This window comes from Balearica regulorum, chromosome 1 (genome assembly GCF_011004875.1).
Source record: "Balearica regulorum gibbericeps isolate bBalReg1 chromosome 1, bBalReg1.pri, whole genome shotgun sequence".
Taxonomy (NCBI): domain Eukaryota; kingdom Metazoa; phylum Chordata; class Aves; order Gruiformes; family Gruidae; genus Balearica; species Balearica regulorum.
This window is the reverse complement of record NC_046184.1, coordinates 145,993,615-146,016,273: the sequence shown is the minus strand read 5'-3', so window position 1 is coordinate 146,016,273 and position 22,659 is coordinate 145,993,615. Positions and strand designations below refer to the sequence as shown.

Here is a 22,659-nt window from a genome sequence, read left to right as displayed (position 1 = left end):
TCCAAGAATGCAAACTGAGCTACCAACTGCCAAATGTAAGGGTTCCTTAAGGGGACTAGCACTTTACCAATTCCAACATTCCCCTCCACCCCGCCCCCTGTGGCCTTTCAAACTAACATACGTAAAAATAAGTACACGATAAGCGCGTAATACAAAGAAAGCATGTTTCATTGAGTTAATTTCCATACAAAATAAGTTTCTGATGCAAGTTTCATACATGCAAAGAAAGTGAACAACGAATCTGTAAATAAATTTTTTGCTTAGTTCTATGTGTGCCAGAGTGATTCTCTTAATAAGCAACTTTAAACAAGTTATTGCTTCAAAAGGTATTTAAAAGGTATTGCTTCAAATTCTCAATAAAAGAAAAAGCCCTACAGTAGTAAAAAAATCACTTACCAGTGCTCATATTTGTTTTAATGAAGTCCAAAAAGTGAGAAGACGTACATACTGAATTCTAAAAGTTTAAATATTAAGAATTGATAAGAGAAAAACAGCTTGGTGATAACTTAATTAGCTCAACTAATTAGCAGAGAAAAAGCAGTACTTAGTCCACTTGCAAGAAGAAATTATGAAGGCTGACCACTATATTTGCTTAAAAAATATCCAACATCAATAAAGAAAATATGAATAAGATCATCTCATCCTCATTTTAATCAACATTTCTGAAAATGCTTTTAGCAGGAAGTTAGTTATTCCATATATAGTAAAAAAAAAAATCTGCACTGATTGTTCTGTAACGACAGGTCTAGTCACATGAGCATGTAATTACTTACAATTCAAACAAGTCTGTAAGCATTCAAATCCCAAAAGTAAAAAATGGAATTCAAGGGTAAAAATATTGGTAATCATAATTACTTACCTGTAATTTGAGCATGTTTGGAAACATTTTGCCACTGAACAGATCTAAGAATACACTTTCACTACTGAAGAGTATTATCTTGGCAAGATCTTTCTGATAGTTTTCAGTGAGACCCTTCCAAAGTTCAATACTAAACCCAAAACTGCAACCATCACTGATGCAAACTCATACAACATACCTTTCACTTAGATTTGATGCTGTCAGTGCTGCTACAGAATCAACGGTAGCCAGCTTTGACTACAATCAGAGCAAGTTACTTTAAGGATTATGACATAAGACTGAAGATTTTCTTCCGGGCCTAGTTCATTCCAATTAGGAAGTGAAAACAAATTGTGAAAACTTCTAAAATCACTTCCCAACCTTTTACAGGAAGTACCTGTAACAGCAACACGGAATTCTTAAACAGATGAGGCACCTGCTAAAGAAACTGCAAGATGACAGTGTAGATCAGCATTTTCCCTACAATACTTTTCCAGCTACCAGCAGACTTGCAGCTTAGAGACTTCCCAAGGTTTGTCTGTGGGTCACATCAAAATGCCTGTAATGCCCATTACCTTTTCATGGATCCTTCTTTCATGAAGAGCTACAAGTTCTAGGCAAAGACATCCATAATTTTAAGGTACACAGTGTGGAAAAAAATATGTCCTTTTGGTTATGTTAAGCCTGCTTCCTGATAATATGACTGGGTGCTACCAGTTGAGAAAACCAGTATTTCCCATTCAACTTCTCCATGCCATCTTTTATGTTCTCTCAGTCATCTTTAATACCATTACGAGGACTTTCCAGTCTCTCTGAAGAGACTCTGAACTCTCCAAATGTATTTCTATTGCATCCTTTTTGATATTAAAATGAGAAGAAACAAATGAAAGAGAGAGGCATAAGCACACCATAGTAAACAGAAACATTGTATTGTTCCATGCACTCCTTTCTAACTCCTCACACTTCCTCAGGAATACTTAGAATCTCTTCCTCAAGCACAGATACTACTTTTAACATCAGTTAAAACATATCAATAGTTAAAAGGTGACTTCTCTACCTCCTACATACATTTATCAACACAATTTTCTCTAGGTTCATATCATCTCACAACAGCTACCTTGTTGCATCTGTTTGAAGTGGCACATACAGCTCCCCTCCTCCAGCCACGATGGTGAGTCTTCATTCATCCCCATTTTACTGAATAAAATCTATTTTCCACTTTTGAGAAATGCCATGGGCTGCACTTGGTCTCATTGACTAACACTGCAGTTCAGCTCAGACTACTTGAATGTAGAACAGTTTTATCTTTTTCCTTTATCATCTGTCCCAGAATAAACAGTTTAAAATTCTTACTCTCTTTTGAGCTTTGACAGTCAGATCACCGTAATTTGGCATGTTCTGCCAGCTTAAATTAACAGCCATAAGAGGATCCATTGCAACTGCCCAGGCACATACTGGTAGACTGCTAGGCTGTGCAAAGGCTGCTGCAAGCACATCATAATTTAAATTAGTATGTTTGTGCTTAATCTGATTAAAGTTACCTAAATTTCCAACAAACCAAGAGCACGCACAGCAGTGACTGCTGTGGCCCTGTTGTGATACAGCAGTCACACCAACTTGATGTTGCCCATGAGCTTTCTAAGCAACACTAACCATGTTTTTTTTTGTTCTCAAAGATTTCAACTTCTTTCCATAACAAGCAGTATGTGGAAGAATGACTTTTCTCATATTTAGAGATTATCCTTCCCATGATCAGCATGAGGAGGAAGGTCTGCTGCTTCTCTGTGGGAACTGACACTAAAATGAACATCTCCCTAAAACTAGCTCTTACTCTCTTCTCCATCCTTGCCTAAAGAGATAGTACTGCCCCTCCTTTTTTTGCAGTATTTATGTATCCCAAAGCTAAACAGTCAAGGAAATAAACCCTGTTACATTACTGTGGCAAAACATAACTGGATACAACTGTAAGTCTGATAGGTAGTGAAATTACAAACAGTATTCTTAAATCAGAAGATTGGTACATAGTAGGCTTTAATCTTAAAATAGTATATTTCTCATTTGCCTAATATAAAATTGGGTTTACAGACAGAAGCCATTTCTGCATTGAAATTTCACTTTTCCTATTGGTACTGGAGACAAAGGTTTTCCCTGATAAGTCATAACATCAGCAATTCCCATGAAGCAGCTAACCCATCTGGAAACTCATAGGTACACAGAAAAAAAAAAAAATAAAATCAAGGTGGGAGCTCATTCAGGGCTCTCACAATTGACCTTCAGCAGCAGTTAAAGTCATCAAACTTAACTAGAAGTAACAAACAGCTGGGTTGAGAGGCAAAACCAGGTACTTTCCTCAGAGTCTCTCCAAATACCTGTCTGGCTCTTCAGCAACCAGCTTTGAAGCTGTGGTTAAATTTAAAATTTTGCAAACATTATTGTGCTTTAATAACAGAACACAGAAAAAAATGAGCTTCTGAAAAATAACAGCTTTAAGCAAAAAAAATACAGGAAGAGCCCTAAAATTAAAGGACATATTTATGGAAAATAGTTTACTGTGAAATATTCTTTGTAGTTTGTATGCTGTATAATACCCGCCTTCCAAAAATGTGTGAACAAATGGCTTTAAGTTTTACTTTCCAGCATATTCAGAAACAGGCTGCTTTCGCAGTTCTCAGGTACTAACAGGTCTGTCTTCTCCTTTCTCAGTCATATCAGTATTTGCACCAAACTGCAACAACGCTTAGAGAAGTGAGAAGTTCTACTTATCATGCAGTCACTCCACACACTTTATATCTAGAAGTTCAGAAGTCCACAAGAAAAGTACACAACTGAAAGGTTTTAATTCCAACCTCCATCTGAAAAACCCTACTACCAGAAGATAATCCAAGACAGTCCAGAGGACAAAGAAAAAAGTACTGAAAAAGAAGCTGGTCACTCTCACTATTAAGAGCCGTAAGAGCACAGAATCTGTTAATGGGGAATAAGAACTATTTGACACTAAAACATCTAAGTCTGCAACCACTCTGAGTAGAAGTGGTTCTACTGAACATACAAATCTTCAGCAAACTTAATACGGAAAAGCTATTTGAGTTTCTTCTGGAGGAAATCTAGTATATAAAACATTGCGCTCACACGCAGTCCTTTTCAGTTAGTCAAAGCCCACGTAGTTTGCACTAGTCAAAACCAACAAACCTAAGATTCATGTTGCTGTGTGACTTACCCGGACGAGCGCATCATCTATGATGTGATCGCGTCTCACTTTAAGTCGCAAATACGGGTTGAGCTGCTGTCCTTGAACTAAGCTGTAGAGCACAGTTATGCGTCTTTCACTGTACATCCGGATTCTATTGTCATAATACAATCCCAGGTTCTTGGTAACAGCATTCAATATGAAGGGACAGGTCATAAAAGAGAATTTATTTTCTGTTTCTACTTTGAAGAAAGTGTAGTCCTTGTCCATTTCTAGAACATCATTCAGTGGTTCATTAATAAATTCTTCAAAAGGGATAAGTGGTTTTCTGCAATCTATAGTTTTAACACCAAGTTCAGTTTCCAATGGGTCCACTCGAGGACCTTTTTTATTTCTTCTTTCCTCACCCAACAGCTCTTGAAGAGTTAGTTCACTTGATTCTGGGATGGGTTCTTCATCTTCCTCTTCATTATGATCTGTATCCACATCCCCTCCAACTACATTTGCATAGTAAACCATTTTCAAGCACTTTGAAGCAGCAACAACAGCATCATCATCATTCACTAGGTTACGACTATTGAACTCGTTGCTTATGACTTTGTAAGTAATAAGCTGCTGAAATGTTTCCATCATTCTCCGAATTTGGTCTGCCCTGTACTTAGACCACAATCTGACCAGTTTTGCTTGAGCTGCAAGGGGTAGTTTGCTCATTGCTTTGCAAAACAATGGTAGAGCCATTTCCAGATATTCTGGGCTATGAAGATTGCCATTCTCCATAACGATAATAAACAAATTCAGATAGTTAGGATCCCGAGAATACACATTATGGTAAGTCAAGTCACATTCCACATTAGGTGATAAGTACACAAGTGCATTTAAAAAGGCAGTTTCTATTTTTTCATTAGAAAGTAATCTATCATAGACCCGTCTGACTGCTTCAATATCTACAGACACTTCATCCGGGCCTAGTTTTTGGAGGTTATTATCTCCTTGTGTGTTATCACCTATTCTTGACGATGAAGATGACGATGCGCCTGAATCTTCTTCCATAGCAGCAGCCGAGCAGGCAGCTTTTTCCTTTTCATCTTCATCTTTGTCTTCATCCTTTCCTTGAAGGGACTTGAGCTCCTCCTTTGTGTGCTGCTTGGCCTTTCGGAAACTCTGTACCAATGCTTCAGCACTAGAAAATACTCTCCCAATCACCCGGATTAAAGGGGAATAATCCTCTTTCTCTCGACATAGTTCAAGAATTTCATATATCTTGTCTTCTGTTAGAAAAGTCACATCTATAAAGAGATAAAGTATTAGTTATATTAAGGTAAAAATTTAAACGACAAAATACTTCTAATTTGCTCTACTCAAGAAATCTGCGTATCGTATCATCATCAACACTGAAAAAAAACAGTGTCAGTGCTGGATAAGTCCAAGACAGATACTTTATAATTTCATTAGCATGAAGAATGATTTCATTCACTATGATTTTGTAAACTATTTTATTCATGGATGTAGATCAGAGAACACAATGGTAAAACTGCTTTGCAGCCAATTAACTACTTTTGGTAGTTAACAGTATTGTTTTGGTTGCTCTTGTTTTAAACAATACAATCAGTAACAAATTTAAACTTTAGGAAACTTAATGAATAAGACCGTGACAATACAGTATTCTGGTAAATCTGCACAGTTAACATGTGAGTCGCTAAACCATACACAAAATAAACTGTATCACCCTCTTTTTTGCAAACATAGCACATGCATATGGACCTCACACACTCTTTCTCCCTTAAAAAAAGATCTTAGAGAAAAGATTCAATATTTTGTTTTGGTGTGTATTAACAGAAATATAAGATTTCTCATTTCTATTTTTAATGCTTTCTGCAACTGTTTTTATACTAAACCGATGCCTGAAAATCCTCCCAAAACACCCGCAATACATGCTCAGATATTTATGCTGCCTTCTAAATTACACAAGCATTTGAGAATGTGGGTTATTTCTTTGTACATTAGACCTTTACCAAGATAAACAACTTGAGTATACTCATCAACATGCAATTCAGATGAACGAGCTGGTTTACACACATGATCTGCATGGGCCCAAAGACCTCTCTGTTCCCTGTCCCCCCCCAAATTCCTGCTATGAAATACGTAATTTGGTGGCCCATTTGTTATTTGAAATCTTCCTTTCTCTTGAGAAAGCTATAAATAATGATTTCTCCTTCCCTTTTCTATGCTACTTCTCAAATAGAATCCACAGGTGCTTTCATATCAGGTGATGATTTAGAGTAGGATTACCACATGATCAGACCCTGGAAAGATGTTTAAGAAGATTCTTCTGAACTGAAACAATTTAGAACCAAAAATGAATCTGTTTAATAGCATCTCTAGAGATCTAAGCACACACCACAGCACTGTATTCACCAACCACACTAGATCAACTACCTCTTCCTGCAGAGGGAAGTGTACCATTTTAATAAATACGTTAAAGTATTTTTAAATGTGATTGCCTACACTAACATTCATTCCAAGTAGTCATTAAATTAAAAATACAAACTAAATGATGCAAAGACAGACAACCTATTGATTTTCGCAGAGCCCCAAGCCATTCTTAGAGCACATACAACACAGGAAAGACTAAGCTTAGTCATGCTACTGAGATTGACTTCGAACCAATCTGAAGAAAAAGCTTCAAAACTAAAATCCATCCTGTTAAAAAAAAACAAGAGCATTGAAAAATATTATGAAAGGATTCAAGCTTAGTGCAACACCTACTATTTTTACCTGCTGCAGTGCATGCTCAAGAAGCGAACTTGCCTAAAAAAAAATTTAACTGCTGATATAGACACTGTTCCATGCCATAGCTACTCAAAAGGAGGACCACAGCCTCAAATTCACTGACTCTGGATTGCAGAGGTTAGTCAGAACATAAAAATTACCAGGAAAAAATTGAACATGTAACAATATGACACATTTCAGATTTCCATACTTATAACAGGAATTCCACAGTCATTCTTTTAAAGGTTTTAGTGTTTAAGGAACTAACCACATGCTCCCTCCAGTTAAAATATTTAGTACTACCATCAGCAGTTTTGTAACAGTTTTAAGTCATATCCTGTGACCACCCTCTAACTGAGCTGCCATAATGGTCTGCTCCATTTTTACTTTACAGCAGTGAGAACAGCTGGAGAAAACCAAATGTAAGTGAAGCTTTCTTCTAACTCAAGTCAATTTTAGCTGACTCATGTCTGAATGTGTGAGCTTTTACATGCCTTCTCCTCTCACCCCTTCTATGGCAACTAAGTGATCCAGTCAAGTAAACATATCTCCTCTCATACCTTGTTCTCAATAATACTCCATGACAAATCTGCACATGAAGTCACGCTTTAGCAGTGATCCTTAACTGTGAAAAAGACTATGTGATCTATATATTGCCAGCAACACATTCCCCAATTAGCACATTTATTTATCTTTTCATTATCTCTTACAGAAGCTTTGTTAGGATTGTGTGCTCACTGCCTGTCTACTGACCTCTGTTCCCAATTTAACGTTTTGGTGATCAAAGTTGAAAATAGCTTCCCTGGTAATTATAACACTGATTTTGAAATGGTTGTCTCCATGTGACATCATTTGTAACCCAGGCTTTTTATGTATTTTCAATTTCTCTATTTCCTTCCTCTTTTTGGACTGCCATTTAAGATGTTACTAAGACGCTGACAATGGCCTCCAGATACATTTTTCCCCCAAAGGTAATAGTCTTAGAGCTTAGCACTACAGAAAAGTAAATGTAAGTAATTCTATATGAAGAACATTTCTTTCCATTTATTTAGAACTTTCAATTCTACATCAAGCATAAAAGCAAGCTGCACATCCTTTTCCTTGGCTTTCTTAAACTTAACTGCAGTTTCCCAGTAACTGTTGCTGCAGATGGATCTTAAAAAACTTCGGAGCACTAGATTCCTTAGACATCATCCAACTCCAAAGGTAACTAAGAGTCTCAGATGGGCTTTAAGAAGGCATTAATGTCCTCTGTCCATACAGCTATAAAGACAGGTCAATACTTGTGATGCTGCAACAGATGAAGTCAGAAGACAGAATAGTCATTGCTTTAGAGAACAGACTGTCTCTGGAAATAGGTATCTAAGAGTCTTCTCAACCTATCTTGGGGAGAGAGGACAGTAGGGTCGGGGAGAAGGAGGAAAATCCTGTATGTGCACACCTGCATTAAAAACACGCAAAACTAAGAGACAAATCACAAGAGACCTAATGTGCCCCTTGCCTGTTCAACGCCACACTGGTTCTCCTCTCCCCTCCCTACCGTTTCCCTCTTTGCTTACTCAGATCACAAATAATTTGGGGACAAGTTTATCCTTGTATCATATAAACAACAGAGTGATGCAGGTATTGACTGGAACATCTTAGGTCCCTTATAACACAGTGTATGTTTTATTGCTGATTCTGTAGGCCTTTTGCTGTAAACAGTTTCATCTTCTTTCCCCTCCCTGGAAGTGTTCAAGGCCAGGTTGGATGGGGCTTTGGGCAACCTGGTCTAGTGGAGGGTGTCCCTGCCCATGGCAGGGGGCTTGGAACTAGATGCTCTTTAAGGTCCCTTTCAATGCAAACTATTCTGTGATTCTATGATTCTTTAGCTAAGATGAATGAATCTGAACTTCTACATTTATACCACTTACTGCAACAATACTTAAAAAAACATCTGTTCAAAGCCTATCACCCACTATCATTTTTTGTTCATTTGTTATGTTTCTTAACACAGAATCTGGAATTAGTTACAGTATAACTTTTATAACTCATCAACTACAGAAGAGTTACAAAACTAGCAAAAACTAAAACAATCATATAACAGCACTTTAAAAAAAATCTCTCCATATTCACAAAACCAGTAATCTCAGAAGGCAACAAATGCATATGGATTTTAACAGAGATAAAGATCCTGATTTGGAATCAGCGTTCAGCATTAATCAAGCCACTTTTCAGAATCCATAGTAAAATACTTCATTGCCAAATATTGTGTTTTACTCAAGAAGTCAGCAGAACACCACCGCAGTCAGCAGAAAACCACCACAGTGAATTCTGTAGGGTTATATTCATGCATATTCAACGTGTTTTATTTTAAGAAAATTCTAAAAATAACACCTTACCTTTAAAGTCATCTCTTGGGCCTTGCATTTCCTTCTTGTTCATTTTTCTGTCAGTGCAGGAATTGTTATGGGCACCTTTGGAATTGTTTTCTAGGTAAGCTGAGCTCGTTCCTTTCTTGGAGGGATGAGGATCACAGAGTTTTGCATTAATCTTATAAAGCTCGAGGGCCTTAATGGCTGCTGCATTGTTATCCATACGGAGAAAAGTTGGACAGGAAGCACAAAATTCATTCGTGCAGGCTTCATTTCCACAGCCCTCAGTTAACTGGTGGTAGTAGCGCTCTATTAGATGCTTTGCAGCTGCTCGCTTCCTGTAGCAAACATTCAAACAGTAAGTACAAGGATTAGTAGAGCTTTCACATACAAAGCTCATTCAAAAGCATCAGCAAGGCAGAGATTAGTCAGGCACTGAAACACAAGATTTCTGTATCAGAGAGCACACATCAGGAGATATTTTAAACGCAGGATTCTCATCTTGACAAATGCAACTTAACACGCAATTTAATTTGTGGGTCCTACGTAAGTGAAAGGTAAATCCTGTTTATAAACAGTTTTTAGCTTTACATTCTAGTGTTACAGCGGAAACAATCTTGTTCAGTTCTGAACAATCTCAATTGTCACCAAAAAAGAGCAATTTAGATGCAAAGCAAGGCTGCAAGTGAAACAGAACTGGATCTTATACTGGTGATTGAGTCTGATATATAGTACTGAGGCGTGCTTGCCACTGACAGAGGGAAGAGGCACAAAATACAAATGACCCAGGTATTTATTTAGTAGTACTATCAATACCACACCAATAGGATATAAATCCTTTAAAAAAAGTAAACTTTTTTTTAAAAAACAAGACTCTAGATGACTAAGTTATCTGAGTCTATTTAAATCTGCATGAAAAATATTCCTTGGTTAAACTGATGACAAAACCACAATGAGCTCAAGGCTGATTATATATCTCTCCTCAACTTAATAAGGTATATGGTTCTTTAAAAAAAAAAAAGCTATTTGCCAAATCCTCCCCTTTCTCCTGCAATTATACACAGCAAGTATGTATTTTGAAGAACTACAACCATATCACTATACAAGTGAAAGTGCTCAGTACTATATATATATACACACACACACACACACGAATGGTAAAGAAAGTGCCAGAAAGCTGCATGCAGCACCATACTTCACCACATTTTGGAAAGAAACCCCCAAACTTTCACTTCATTTAAGAAAACAAGTTATTAATAAAGAATATCAACTATGAAACATTTCAAACATTTTTATTAGGTATAACATGCAGGCTTTTTACCTAACTTTAGTGATACAGTACTATAAAGGTTAGAACACGGGAAGCAAGATTTTCATCAGAAATTGCGATATTAAAGTTGCCTTTTCAGATGCTGATGCATGCATAGATTCTGCATAGAACATGTACTTGAGAACTGAAGTGCTAGACCCACTGGTACTACTTAGCACTTGCTGCACCTAGCTATTAATACTGGCTGGTTAAATATCAGAGTTTCAATGCAGCTGCTTCAGTTCTGAAAGTAACTATCAAGGTGTATATCATTCAGCAATAACACCTTTGCTCCTTTCTCTTTCACCCTTCAAGATCTCACAATCCTAGAAGAAAATATTTCTTACAAAGAAAACCACTACCTCAATGTCTACCTGAGATTCCAAATGCCCCAGTGAGTTCCAAGACAAAAAAATTTGAAGAGAAAGCTTTTCCTGGCACCTCAAGACAGAGGTGTAAGACCATAAAAAATAAAGAAAAGCAGCACCAGCAATACCATCAAAACCACTACTGTATAAGCAGGCAATACCAGTATTCTGATCCACGGAAAGAGTTCTAGCCTCTCCAATTTTTACATTGGACCTAGGAAAACCTGCCTCCCTCCACGTACGTATAAAATCATAAGGTTTTTTTTGATCTTGCCTTTCATACTTCAGCTTTTAGTATAGAAGTTTAAAAAAACAACAGGTTTTTTTTTTTTTTTTTTTTAAACACAGCTTAGAGCAGTACATGATTTCACAGACATCTACTTGTGAATGCCAAGATTTCATGCTTTGATCACTCTTGACTTTCAATCATTCCAGACCTTCAGATTTAGAGTGTGAAATACTGTCATTTGTAAGCAGGTTAAGTATACCATGTGAAAGCCCTTCGTTGTAAATATTGAATTATTACACCTGAGCTATGGCCACCTGTCTCACCAACAGGCTCCTTATTTACTCCTCTTGTAGTCTCTCCTATGCATCACTTTGATGCCGTCATGAAAGTTCTTTCATATTAAAGTTGAAACTTACTGTTCCTTTAATTTTTCCCCCTCTCTCTCACTGACCATCTTTTCCACAGTGAATACTAAATGACAGTTATTTCATATACACATTATCATTTTAACTTTGTCCTTCCTCATTGCATTTTCCTTCCATCTTATTTCTCCATTGCAGTTTACACGTAGATCACAAGGTTTTTGCCATAATTTTGGTGTTTTCCGACCTATGTAATACACCTATGAATATTACATGGATTATTTCTCACAGCTGTTCTAAGTATATATATATTAGAAGGCATGTTTGTATTTATTTACCTAAAGCAGCTGGAGTTGTTATTCAGATTAAATTTAGGGTGAAAAGCTGACCAATTCCCCAAGAAGAGAGAACTTAAGTTTTCAAACTGGAGAAATTGATAGCCTTAAGGAGGCATGCACACCTGCCTAGCTTACATAACATCTAGTTTGAATAAAGTTATTTCAGCATATAAACACTGATATATTAACAACACATTTTATCATATTAAACAACACTCCACTTTAATCAGGTCATATCTGTGATGCCAGGAGACAAAGCTAAGCTTAGATTTGTCTCTAACAGTTAACTTCTGGTTTTTTGCTTCCAATTTTTAACTACCAATTAACTTCTCAAACTATCTACAATAATGCTGTTTGTACAAACATTTTCATTTTGACTCATGGCTATAGACTCACTGACTCAAGTTCTGTGAAATTCTACTAGAGACAGAAGGTTTGACTGAAAGTTGGAATTTTTATCATTTTTACATCAACTATGGAAGCAAACAGTACAGTGTACAACAGTACTAGAACCTCCCCCTACATCTCCTTGGCAGTTATTCTGCAGATTTTTGACATGGCCTCAGATAAATTATTTAAGTAAAAAAGGTGGATACTTAAAGTGAGCATACAGACCTAAGAAGGTAGAACTGACTTTACTATGCCTTCCACAAGAGCTACCCTTACTGAGGTCCAACCATGAAAGCACTTACAGAGAATACAGTTCCGACTAAGCCAATGTCTTAGATTTTACAGAACAGTAAGATTTTCCATACCACATTCTCATTGGGGTACTTGAGGGATTATTGTCACTGTCCAATGCCAACAGCCCACATTTCTATAGTATTCAAGAAAAAAAATGCAGCATACCTTCTCAGGTCTCCAGAGGTGAAAACTTGATCTCTTTCTACATTCCCCTGCTCATTTAGTATGTAGAAAACTTAAGTTCTTAGCCTGAGGCATTAAAACTGGTTCATCAAGCCAGGTAACACAAAACCCCTTTCTATTCTTAGCTCACACTATAACAGGGAAGAGTGCAGGTCCCTTTAAGTTCCTATACAGGGATCTAGGGAAACCTAACTGGTCCCTTATAAACTCAATGACTAATTAACTGTACATTAGCAGATACCCAACTTCTAGCATAGCTAAGGCTGCAAACATATATGCAAGGCAGTCACTTCAAAGACTCACACTGTTGTTGCACATCCAAGTATGAAACTGGATGTGTGCGGTTGCAGTTGTAAATATTTCACGGACATATCACAGGCATATCCTTAACTTACGGGTAACTTCCCACACAGTGGGCCTTGTATAACCTCCTCAAGCAAGACTCGCTACTTCAGTGAGGGGGAGAGGCACCTAAAATAGCCATCATCTTCCTTCCCCAAAGTCCAACAATTTCACAAGCACATTTTTCCATTTTAAAAAAACAAAACTAGTATTCACTGACTGACTTTTATAATACTTAAAGAAAAAAGAACGCCTTTAGACTTTTCAATCGTTCTTTAACTAATAAAAAGCCACATAATAAGTACTTTGTATTTGTAATTGAAATGCTGCCAAAACTGTGCAGTATCACTAGAAATGTGCACCACTGAGCCTCTACCTTTCTAGATACTTAGGCAAAGGTGCACTGGGCTGCATTCTGGGTTGTAAAGTAACTTCTGAATGTCTAAACCACATATAAAACAAGGGATTGAATACACTGGTTCAAAAGTTCCTACATAACGGCATCTAATTTGCATTTTCCAAATATCTTAAACTACATACAGAGAAATGCTACACAAAGGAAAGTTTTGTGACAGAAAATCAAATGCTTAAACATTTAAGGGATTTTAGAAAAATCTGAAGCATATCTAATAATTCAGAGCAAAGATTTTTCATCCCAGTTTCAAAAACTTGCCTGAAGTTAAAAATATCTGCATAAATGCATCATTTTTGCTTTCAGTTTACCTAAAATTTAGAAATACGTATGAAGATTTCACACTTGTCTGGAAATATCAGTATGAAATGACGTGTTTCTGAATGGTTTCTGTTTGAGACACGACAACTTTTATATTATTTCTACAAAGAAGTCTCATATTGCTCCAGATGGCCAGTTTTAATAAGTGGAAAATTACAACAGCCTATTTTAACAAAACTAGGAGGAACTCATAAGTGCCAAAATGTTCATAAGCTGTTTTCTTAACCCAAAAAATGCCAACGGAAGTATTAATGTGCATGGAAGCTAGAGGAAAATTTTTTCCTATCCAAAAGACAAACAAACCAGGGACCAGTGTTTTCAGTACTAACAGCAAAAAACCTTTTAGTATATGCCTTAACAGACAGGAGCATAAAGAGACTTATACACCTGCAACAATTATACTATACTGTGGAAATAAGACGACTAGCAGACCAAAAACTGTTAAAAAAAGTGTGGGTTATGGAAGGACATCTTTGTGAAGTTACTGCTTTCTGAGAGTTTCAGTTTCAAACCTTGCGTGTTGGTTTCCTGCTTATGTTTAGTTAGAGCAAGAGCAGCAGTGCTAGAGAAGACAAGCCTCCAGTGACAGCACTGCCCACGCAGACTCTTCTGAAATGGCCTGCACACCCAACTGCCAAACGCTCCACCCAGGGCTGGAGTCGAGCCCTCTGTTCCAGCAGTGCCGTAACACCTTTTGTTCGCCTCGGCCACTGACGCGCCAGCGAATGCACATCTGCAAATGCACGCGCGCATGGAGCTCGCGTTTTCCAAGCCTCATTCTTTCCGGTGCGGTGGAGTGCAGACTGTTATCGGGGGGCACCCAATAGCTGGGGTGCAGACTGTTAACTCCCTTGGACCATACTGGCTTCATCCAAGGGACCTCCCTCCCCACCACGTATTCTAGATCCACTGTGCCTCCAGGAACATCATGTGCTGACAAAGTCAGGCACGGTACTTCCTCAGGAAGGGCGAACCTGAGAACAGAAGAGTTGTCCTGGCTTTACGGAGCAATGCAGAAAGACAGCTAGAGAGAGGGGGTCAAGAACACGGTTAGCATGTATCTCAATCTTGTTTCACAGACAAATTACTCTGCTACAGTCCTATCAGACAAGCACCCTTCATGACTGCCCCTTCCTCTTGAGGTTATTAACTCCAGGACTCTACAGAGATAACGTCATTCCACAGACCAACTGGTTTCATCCCCTGGTTTCTATCTGTCCTTCTTAAGAAGGCGTGCAGTGCCCTGTCACCTATGTGATCCCTCCAACATTCAATTAGCCAAAAAATTGAGAGGTGAATAATGCATCAATTATAACCTGGCTTTTCAACCCAAGCAATTTCAAGAAAAATCCCTAATTCCACCCCCCCCCCCCCCAAACATTACAGGCCTGAAGCCATTAAATAACTGATTATGGGGAAACAATTTAGGCAATTATTGTAAGCAATCAACATATGTAAATGGTAATGACTGTAGGCATACTCGACTGTTTTAAATACTATGCTCACGTTCACAGAATCAGTGTTTTTTGAAAACACAGGGTGAAATACAGCCTTCATAAAAAAGCCCATAAATTTATGTTAACTATAAAGAAAAAGTAACTTGAATTACTGCTGTGAACTTAGTAATAAGTTTAGGACTGACTATAAACTTACAAAATCTTACTCTTTGAAAAAAATTGTTATTCTTAATATTTTAAAGAAAAAATTACACAATTGTTATCAGCTGTTCACCTTCCAAAGAATAATCACATCTAACCACACAACATTTCAACAGTTCTTCAAATTTTGTTTGAAATTATCAAGTAAGGAGTCCTAAACTCTGATACTCTGTACTGGCTATGAGGACAGAATTAAGACCAACTTTGTCTTTATTGGAAGGAAATGAAATGACAGTAACGTCGCATACTTGCAGGAATTCTTCAGTCTGTCTCTCATATTCAGGACAAAACAAATAATCAATATTTTTAAAATACTAGGAAAAATGCATATTCTTTAGTACCTTCCATGTTGGTTTCCCTTGGTTAAAGAAGTCCTGCCACTCAAGCAAGTACAATTAAACTTCACCTTGTACTTTACTGAACAAGCTTCAATTTGTCAAGTATGAAATTTATACACTGTATTCTGATCAGCAGCCCAAAGAAAGGAGATTAATACTAGCACTGCAGTGAGACATCAAAAGATACAGTGGGGCTTCTCAGTAGAAAGTATAAGAGACAAACTATTTCAGACAAAAACACTGATACAAGAGGACTGACCATTGTGACATGTAAGACTGACCTGCAGAGAAAAGACCTAAATGCTGATCAACCTTGTACTCTCCTTGTACAACTTGAACAAAGGTGGCTAAGTACAGGAGAGGGACAATCACACAACTCTGTTTTCAAGTTATTAAAAATTCCAGAACATTTCTTTGAAGTTAGGTTTCTATGGTAGCATTCTTTTACTATGCCTTCATTCTGCATGACGCTGTCCTAGAAGGATGACCATGATCACACAGAAACTAAGTGCAAATAACATGGATCTTAAGTCTTAAACACCTGAGTTTCCAGTTCAAGAATAGTCTAGCATTTGTAGATTACACAGCTCCAGAGAGAAATACCTCCTCTTTAAGCTTTCTTCTTCTTTTTTTTTTTAAACAACTGGTAAATTAATGTCATCCTACAAGCTCCATGGGAGTGAAGGTTTATAATACATTTGCTTCAGTTATATTTTCTAGTGTAAAATGTGGAATTCCTTTTCTTTCAATTCATTATAAAATTAGGTCAACTTATCTTACTGCACTTTTGCTCTTGGAAGCAAAGGTAAAACAGACAATTGTAACTTAAGTAGTTGCTAAATTTAAGAAAGTAGTAATTCTTGAGTACAGTCAATGCAGTCTTATTAACTGATGAAGTTTTGTCAAGGCAATCACTGCCTGGCTAAATGATGCATTGCAAGAGGCTCCAAGAAGAAATTTTTTAATTCATCCTAGACAGATCACAGTATAACATAGTGCAAAGCTGTAGATGTATATAAAGATACTATTTACATCTTTTCCTTCCAAGAATGGCAATAAAACAAGCAGCAAATGCCACAGAAATACCTATGTGTAGCTAGGTTTGATAGAGAGGCCATGATCAGCATGTCCCACTGTTACGTTAGACAAACCCGCCTGTGTTTTTAGCTATGAGAAAAGTAATTTAAGGCATTCTATGTTTAGACAGCACCAGGATAGCATCTGACAGTATATATTGTGAAACACTAATACTTATAAAGTTACTGTATATATTTGCAATGGTTGTAATTTGTTTTTCTGGCATATTTTCAGGCCACTGCAGAATTTTTACTCTGCTGTTCTTTCAAGGGAAAGAAATCACCTACCAAGTCTACTCCAATGTCAGATGACTATACATCAACTATAACTGTAACACCACTTTAAATGGAGGTGTGTTCAATGACTTTAAAAAGAGAAAAGCATAAAAATTGCAAAGCACCCCATCCTTAAAAACAGACAGAAGAAAAGATGAATGCAGAGAAAGCCATTGTATCAAAATACACAAATCTTTGCCTTGATATTTGACAACATACAATATACAGAGTGAAAATAAATGAACTGATTAAGAAATTAAAGTAAACAAAAACATAATTCAGTGCTAAAGAGGTTTTAAAAAAGTTATACTAATCAAAGCTGAAAATTAATGCAGATCTGTGACAGGAGCAGACAGTAGAAGATACCGATCTTAAAAATTCAAAGACTTCAATGAAAGCTAAGGAAAAGAGACTCCTAAGTCTGAGCTAGTAGCACCAAGATGTTCATCATGCATAGAGCCAGAATTTGAAAAGCTTGGGATAAGCAAGACTTATCCATGGAAGAATTTGCTCCCTAAGAGTCTGAAAGAGTCAGTAAATTTTGTTTTTGTTTAAATTCACACATGCAAAACACATGTGACTATGCTCTTGGTATAAAGCTAAACACAGAAACAAATAAAGCAATTATATTAGCCAACCAGAGCAAAAACAACTTAACCATTCATTGTGCAAATAGCAAAACCCTTGCGTTAAGTCCTTGCATTTACTAATGAATTACAGGCAGGTAAATAACATAGCAACTATTTTAGCTACACAGTAGGCTTACCAGGTCACATTGTATTACCCAGCCTGCCATTCCACCCCATGTGGCAAGAGCAACTATGCAGCAGGACTGCAGAAATGCTCTGTAACGTGATGTCACACAGTGATACAGTTTTAAAAAATTTAGTTTTGTAATGTAAGTATATCATCCATTACTACCATATAACTACTACTCAAGCAAATATATGAATCCCTACAGCTTGACTGGCTTACATCTATTTTAGACAGATACCCTAAATCTACATAGTCAGGGCAACACTGATCATTCTGCACCAAAAAAAAATAATACAGCCTTCATACAGAAAAGCTTGCTACTGTAGATTATTTTGTCAGGTTCAGTTTTAAGAAGGATAAAACACACACAAGAATTGTCAAACTGCTAGAAGGAAAAATAGTTGTACTGCCTTTTCCTTTGGATTTATCATAGGTCCCTATAGAGTGTCTGTTTCACACCAGTCAAGATCCTGGTTTCTGACACATCTTTCCTTACAACGTGCAAAGCAATAGTTCAACTGACAATATCCAGAGTGGACTACAGCCAGGCTACAGCCCGATTCCCCCTGTTTGGCTAGGCCAGGGAAACAAAAGAACACAACTCAACTTGCTGCAGGAACAATAAACCAAAATGCAGCAAGGGCTGCTACTGGACCAGAAGAGGCTATGGCAGGGTTTTCGCCCTGCAACATCTAACACGTGTCCATGTGGCAACAGCCAGTCACCTCTCAAGCCTGGATCCCTGCAACCTGTACTCCTAAGAAAGTAGCTAGACAGCACTTCTGTAACAGATGGCATGAGAGAGAAAAGCAAATTTGTCGTCCCAGGAGAAATGCTCCTCCTAGTGCAAGATTTCACTGCAATGAATTGCTGAAAAACATGGGAAAAGCGTTCCTTGTTTCCTTCTCATCACTTTGAAGGTTAAGTGTGCAGTCCACTGTGGAGGGGCTCACCTCAGCTTTGCTCCTCCCCAAGCTGGGCAGCTACAGAAGAGAAGTCCTTGAGCAATTCACACTATGTCCCTAGCCTGCAAAACATCCCAAAGCTGGCCATCAGCCCACAGTGCGTAAAAAGCTAGACCACTTGGGGGGAGGGTGTGGAGGAGACGGTTTGTCACAGAAGAAGCCTGTAGCAGAAAAGAAATCTATTGAAGCCTCAGACAGTACCCCAACCACTGGGCTACACCCCTCTATTATTTTGGAGCTTGTGCTGTAAGCCAGAAAAGCAGAGTTTGTGGTTTCCCTATTTGAGTTCTAGGACAGGAGAGTTTGAATAGCTAGAAAAGAATCTTTGTTTGCCAACTCAGAAAAGAAGAGAGTCTCAAATAACTTTTTCCTTTTCTTAAAATGGTCATCTCTTTCCTTCAACCCTTTTGAATTTGAAATTAACATTTCAGCCTATCACAATCTTGCTTCTAGTTAATCTTGGCTTCTAGGTTAATGAAGACAGACCAATACAAGGTTCAGAACTGTAAGATGCTACATGAATACTGTTTAGTGAAAGAAAGCTAGTTTGCTGTTTATAAAAGTAACTAGTATATACATTTCCCAAATTAAGTTAGGCTTTTTTTTTTTCTTCTTAGTTCAGCAATCCATCTGCCACAACAGATATTAGCAGGTATTGTGCCTTAGTACTGAAGTGTCTTCAAACCCATGCAAGATGTTAGTGAATAGCAGGTAGAAATTACACCCCTACTGTCAAGTCAGAACATAGGCCTGAAGTTTTCTGACACTGTATTATGCTACCATCTACTGGTTCACGTTAAATTGAACCTCTGAACTTTCCCTTCAACCCATTCACTCTCAAAAAAAAACCCACCTCACTACAGTTTCTAGAGAAGCTTAAAATGATTTCTATTTTTCCACAGCAAAATACTAACTTGAAATTTTCCATGGTAAATCCACAGTCCTACTCAGCTTTTGTCATCTTTTTTTAAGCAGGTACAAGAGTAACTGTTACATATGTTAAAAATTTTTTTAAACAAGATATACCAAATCCATCCACTCATTTACTTACATTCGGCTAGCTTCAATGTTTTCAGAGTGAGGTTCTCCTGGTGATCTACAAATACAGATAAACAACCTTAAGCACTGTTTGTTATTTTAAATCTTTACATGAAGAGTTAGGAAAGGTGGAAAGTGATGATAACATATTATTGCCACTAAAAGCATCAACTTTTATGCACTTGCACATTTAATTTGACTGAAGTCTAGAAGACAGTTTATAACATAAAACTTGACAATATAATTAAGCCAAATTTCTCTAAGGAGGACAGCCCTTTTCCCCCCATAGCTTACGCAACAGCAGCCATTAGAGGAGTTCTGCTGGCAGTACTTCTGTATTCAGGTTGCATAGCGCACCAGTTCTAGGCTAACTCTTCATAACCACTTCTGTAACCAAAACGTATACTCAAAGTTCATCAGTGACCAACTACTACAGATTCTCTACAGAGTTGGACTCCACGAAGCAGCAACTCCGAAGCAGGTCTCAGCAGAATCTCAAACAAATTTCATGTCTCTCTCTGCTTGAACTTATGGATGTAATCTCACAGGCAGCTTTCAGTTTCTTCCTTCCAGCCACCAGGTGAGCCAGCATTATTCAGTATTAGGTGTTATCGCCTGGCATTTTTGAACACACAAGCAGCACCTGTGTTCAGCTTGCTAACCTCCTTGACTTAATTTACAGAGTAATTTAGGGGTATGGTTCCATATTAACTTAAGTAGGCTAAATTATAGCTGTTTAGCCCCTCCCTATTCTTGTCATCATCTTTATGCCAGCACTGATTCAAGAAGTTAACATTCAAGGTTTTGGTTTTTTTTTTTCAGACAGGTTATTTTTTTTCCTCCCTGCAGGACTTCCCCCTACCCAGTGAGTTTGCAGCCAGACAAGCCAGGACACAAAGGAGTACAAATGCAGCAGTTTTGACTTCAATCACCTTAAGCTGCCTTGAAATCATATCCTGAAGAACCTCATCCAACCTTCACTTGGGTATAGCTTTTGGTACAGCTGACCAGAACTGCCACGCTGGCTATCTTGCATGAGGAGTGCAAATACAGCACAGCTATTACAGTAAAACTCTGTAGCTTACATGAACAAAAATGTCTTTCATGACAGAGCTTTCTCAAAACAGAAGTGAGCTAAAATCTGCAAATAAACCTCACTTTGTAGGTTTCAACAGTTTGCTAGGGGACTTCAGTTAGCACAGCTAAGCAGGCTTTGCCATAGCTTTACTGGGAAAAATCTTTGTTTATAGAGAAATTCAGAAATTCCATTCCTATTTACTATGTGACTATGTATGCTATTCTAAACACTACCGGAAATCTCCACCTGTAGCCTGAAACATTCCATTTTTTCCTACGTTTCATTGTTCTACCTTACTGGATGGTCCCTCCTATTAAAGCCTAGACTGTTCTCCGAATTCTTGAGTAAAATCTTAGGTCCTTTACTGACACACCAGATCTTAGCAACTTTCTGGATTTTACCAAACTGTACTATATTAACAGACCCAGTACTTAGAAAGCATTTCTGGCAGACAACTTAAAATTCCTAGGCTGGCTGGATACTATGCAGTGACAGATGATGCAGAACACAGGAAGTCATTTGTTTATATTCCTCTAAGTTATAAAATTCAACTGACACTAGGGACAATTCTGAACTTACTATCTAACTAACTTTATACTCATGCTTAAAATGCAAATACCCTCTAACTGGAAAATAACAACTGGTCAATCTCAAAATTTGGTCTCTATTCCTTCCAAATGATGTTTCCTTTACTCATTAAAGTTCAGGACTGATGAGATAGTTGCTGACAAAAACAACACTCAACAGCAAAACAAATCAAAATTTTATTTCCCTTCAACTCCAGTGGCAAGAACAAGTCACTAAACACTCAGCAAAGTACCTCAATTATTTTTTTTTTCTAATTATTCATCTAAGCATGTAAGCGCTAGAAGCTGTACAACGTGAGGAGCAGTGGAAAGAAGAGCGTTTATATTCATACTGGCTAGCTCCTCTATTCACATCCAGGACTTCAGGAACTGATAGCAAAGGGCTTGGTATTTTGAGGCAGTTGCTATCTTTTAGTCATAGGAAATACAACACAATGAAGCTTTGGGTAAGAGTAGTGCTTTAAGTTGCTATAAAAATACAAGTGAAATAGTGGTGTTAAAACAAAAACATCAAGAGTATTAATCACTATGAGCCTTTAAAATACACAGCAGCATGAAAAATCACAGAAAAAGAGCAGTTAGCATCTAAATTTAGCATGTAAAAAAAGATAGCCTTGTGATTTGCAGTACAGACATGTAAACACAGCTAGCAGTATATCCAAAATCTTTTCCTATTCTTATCATTTGTCAGTTTTATCTGGGCTTTGAATAGACAGTACAGTTCAGTACATACTATTCTGTTCAAACCTTCAAAAAAGGTTTCTTCTATAAGACAAACAACATAAGAGAAGACAAAGTTTCAGGAAAGTTCAGAAAAAATAAAAACTAGCTGATTCAAAAAAAGGTTTGGCCCTCTGAAGTTAAGTGGTTCTACAGAAAACAGGGATCAAATTCCTTCAGCTATTGTTTTCTCTAACATGAGCAGACCTACCATAACTATGATTTGCAGAACTATTAATGCACTTGTTAACCAGATTTTAAAAGGTTTCAAATGACACTGTAAGGACCAAATAAAATGAGCTTTCAGTACTCATTAAAACAACATGGAAGATCAATCTAATGACAGGAATTGTAGTTGTTTGTTGAGAAGCTATTTATTCTGCAATACTCAACTGTTTACAAACAAGGTAACTTGTTATTCCTCTGAGCAAGCAACAGTACTGAAAAACAACTATATAGTATGGCAAGACA

At 37.4% G+C, this 22,659-nt stretch overlaps 1 protein-coding gene across 6 annotated transcripts in view; it reads right to left on the bottom strand.

The window, feature by feature from the left end:
• Positions 1-22,659, bottom strand: part of UBE3A (ubiquitin protein ligase E3A) — a 55,038-nt gene that overhangs the window by 14,643 nt on the left and 17,736 nt on the right. For all 6 annotated transcript variants that reach the window (XM_075737608.1, XM_075737624.1, XM_075737591.1 and 3 more), the window contains 3 exons: positions 19,817-19,861; positions 9,176-9,486; positions 4,056-5,311 (listed from right to left, as the gene is read on the bottom strand). In XM_075737608.1, coding sequence (XP_075593723.1) covers positions 4,056-5,311; positions 9,176-9,486; positions 19,817-19,861 — 1,612 coding nt within the window. The remainder of the gene's footprint in view (positions 1-4,055; positions 5,312-9,175; positions 9,487-19,816; positions 19,862-22,659) is intronic.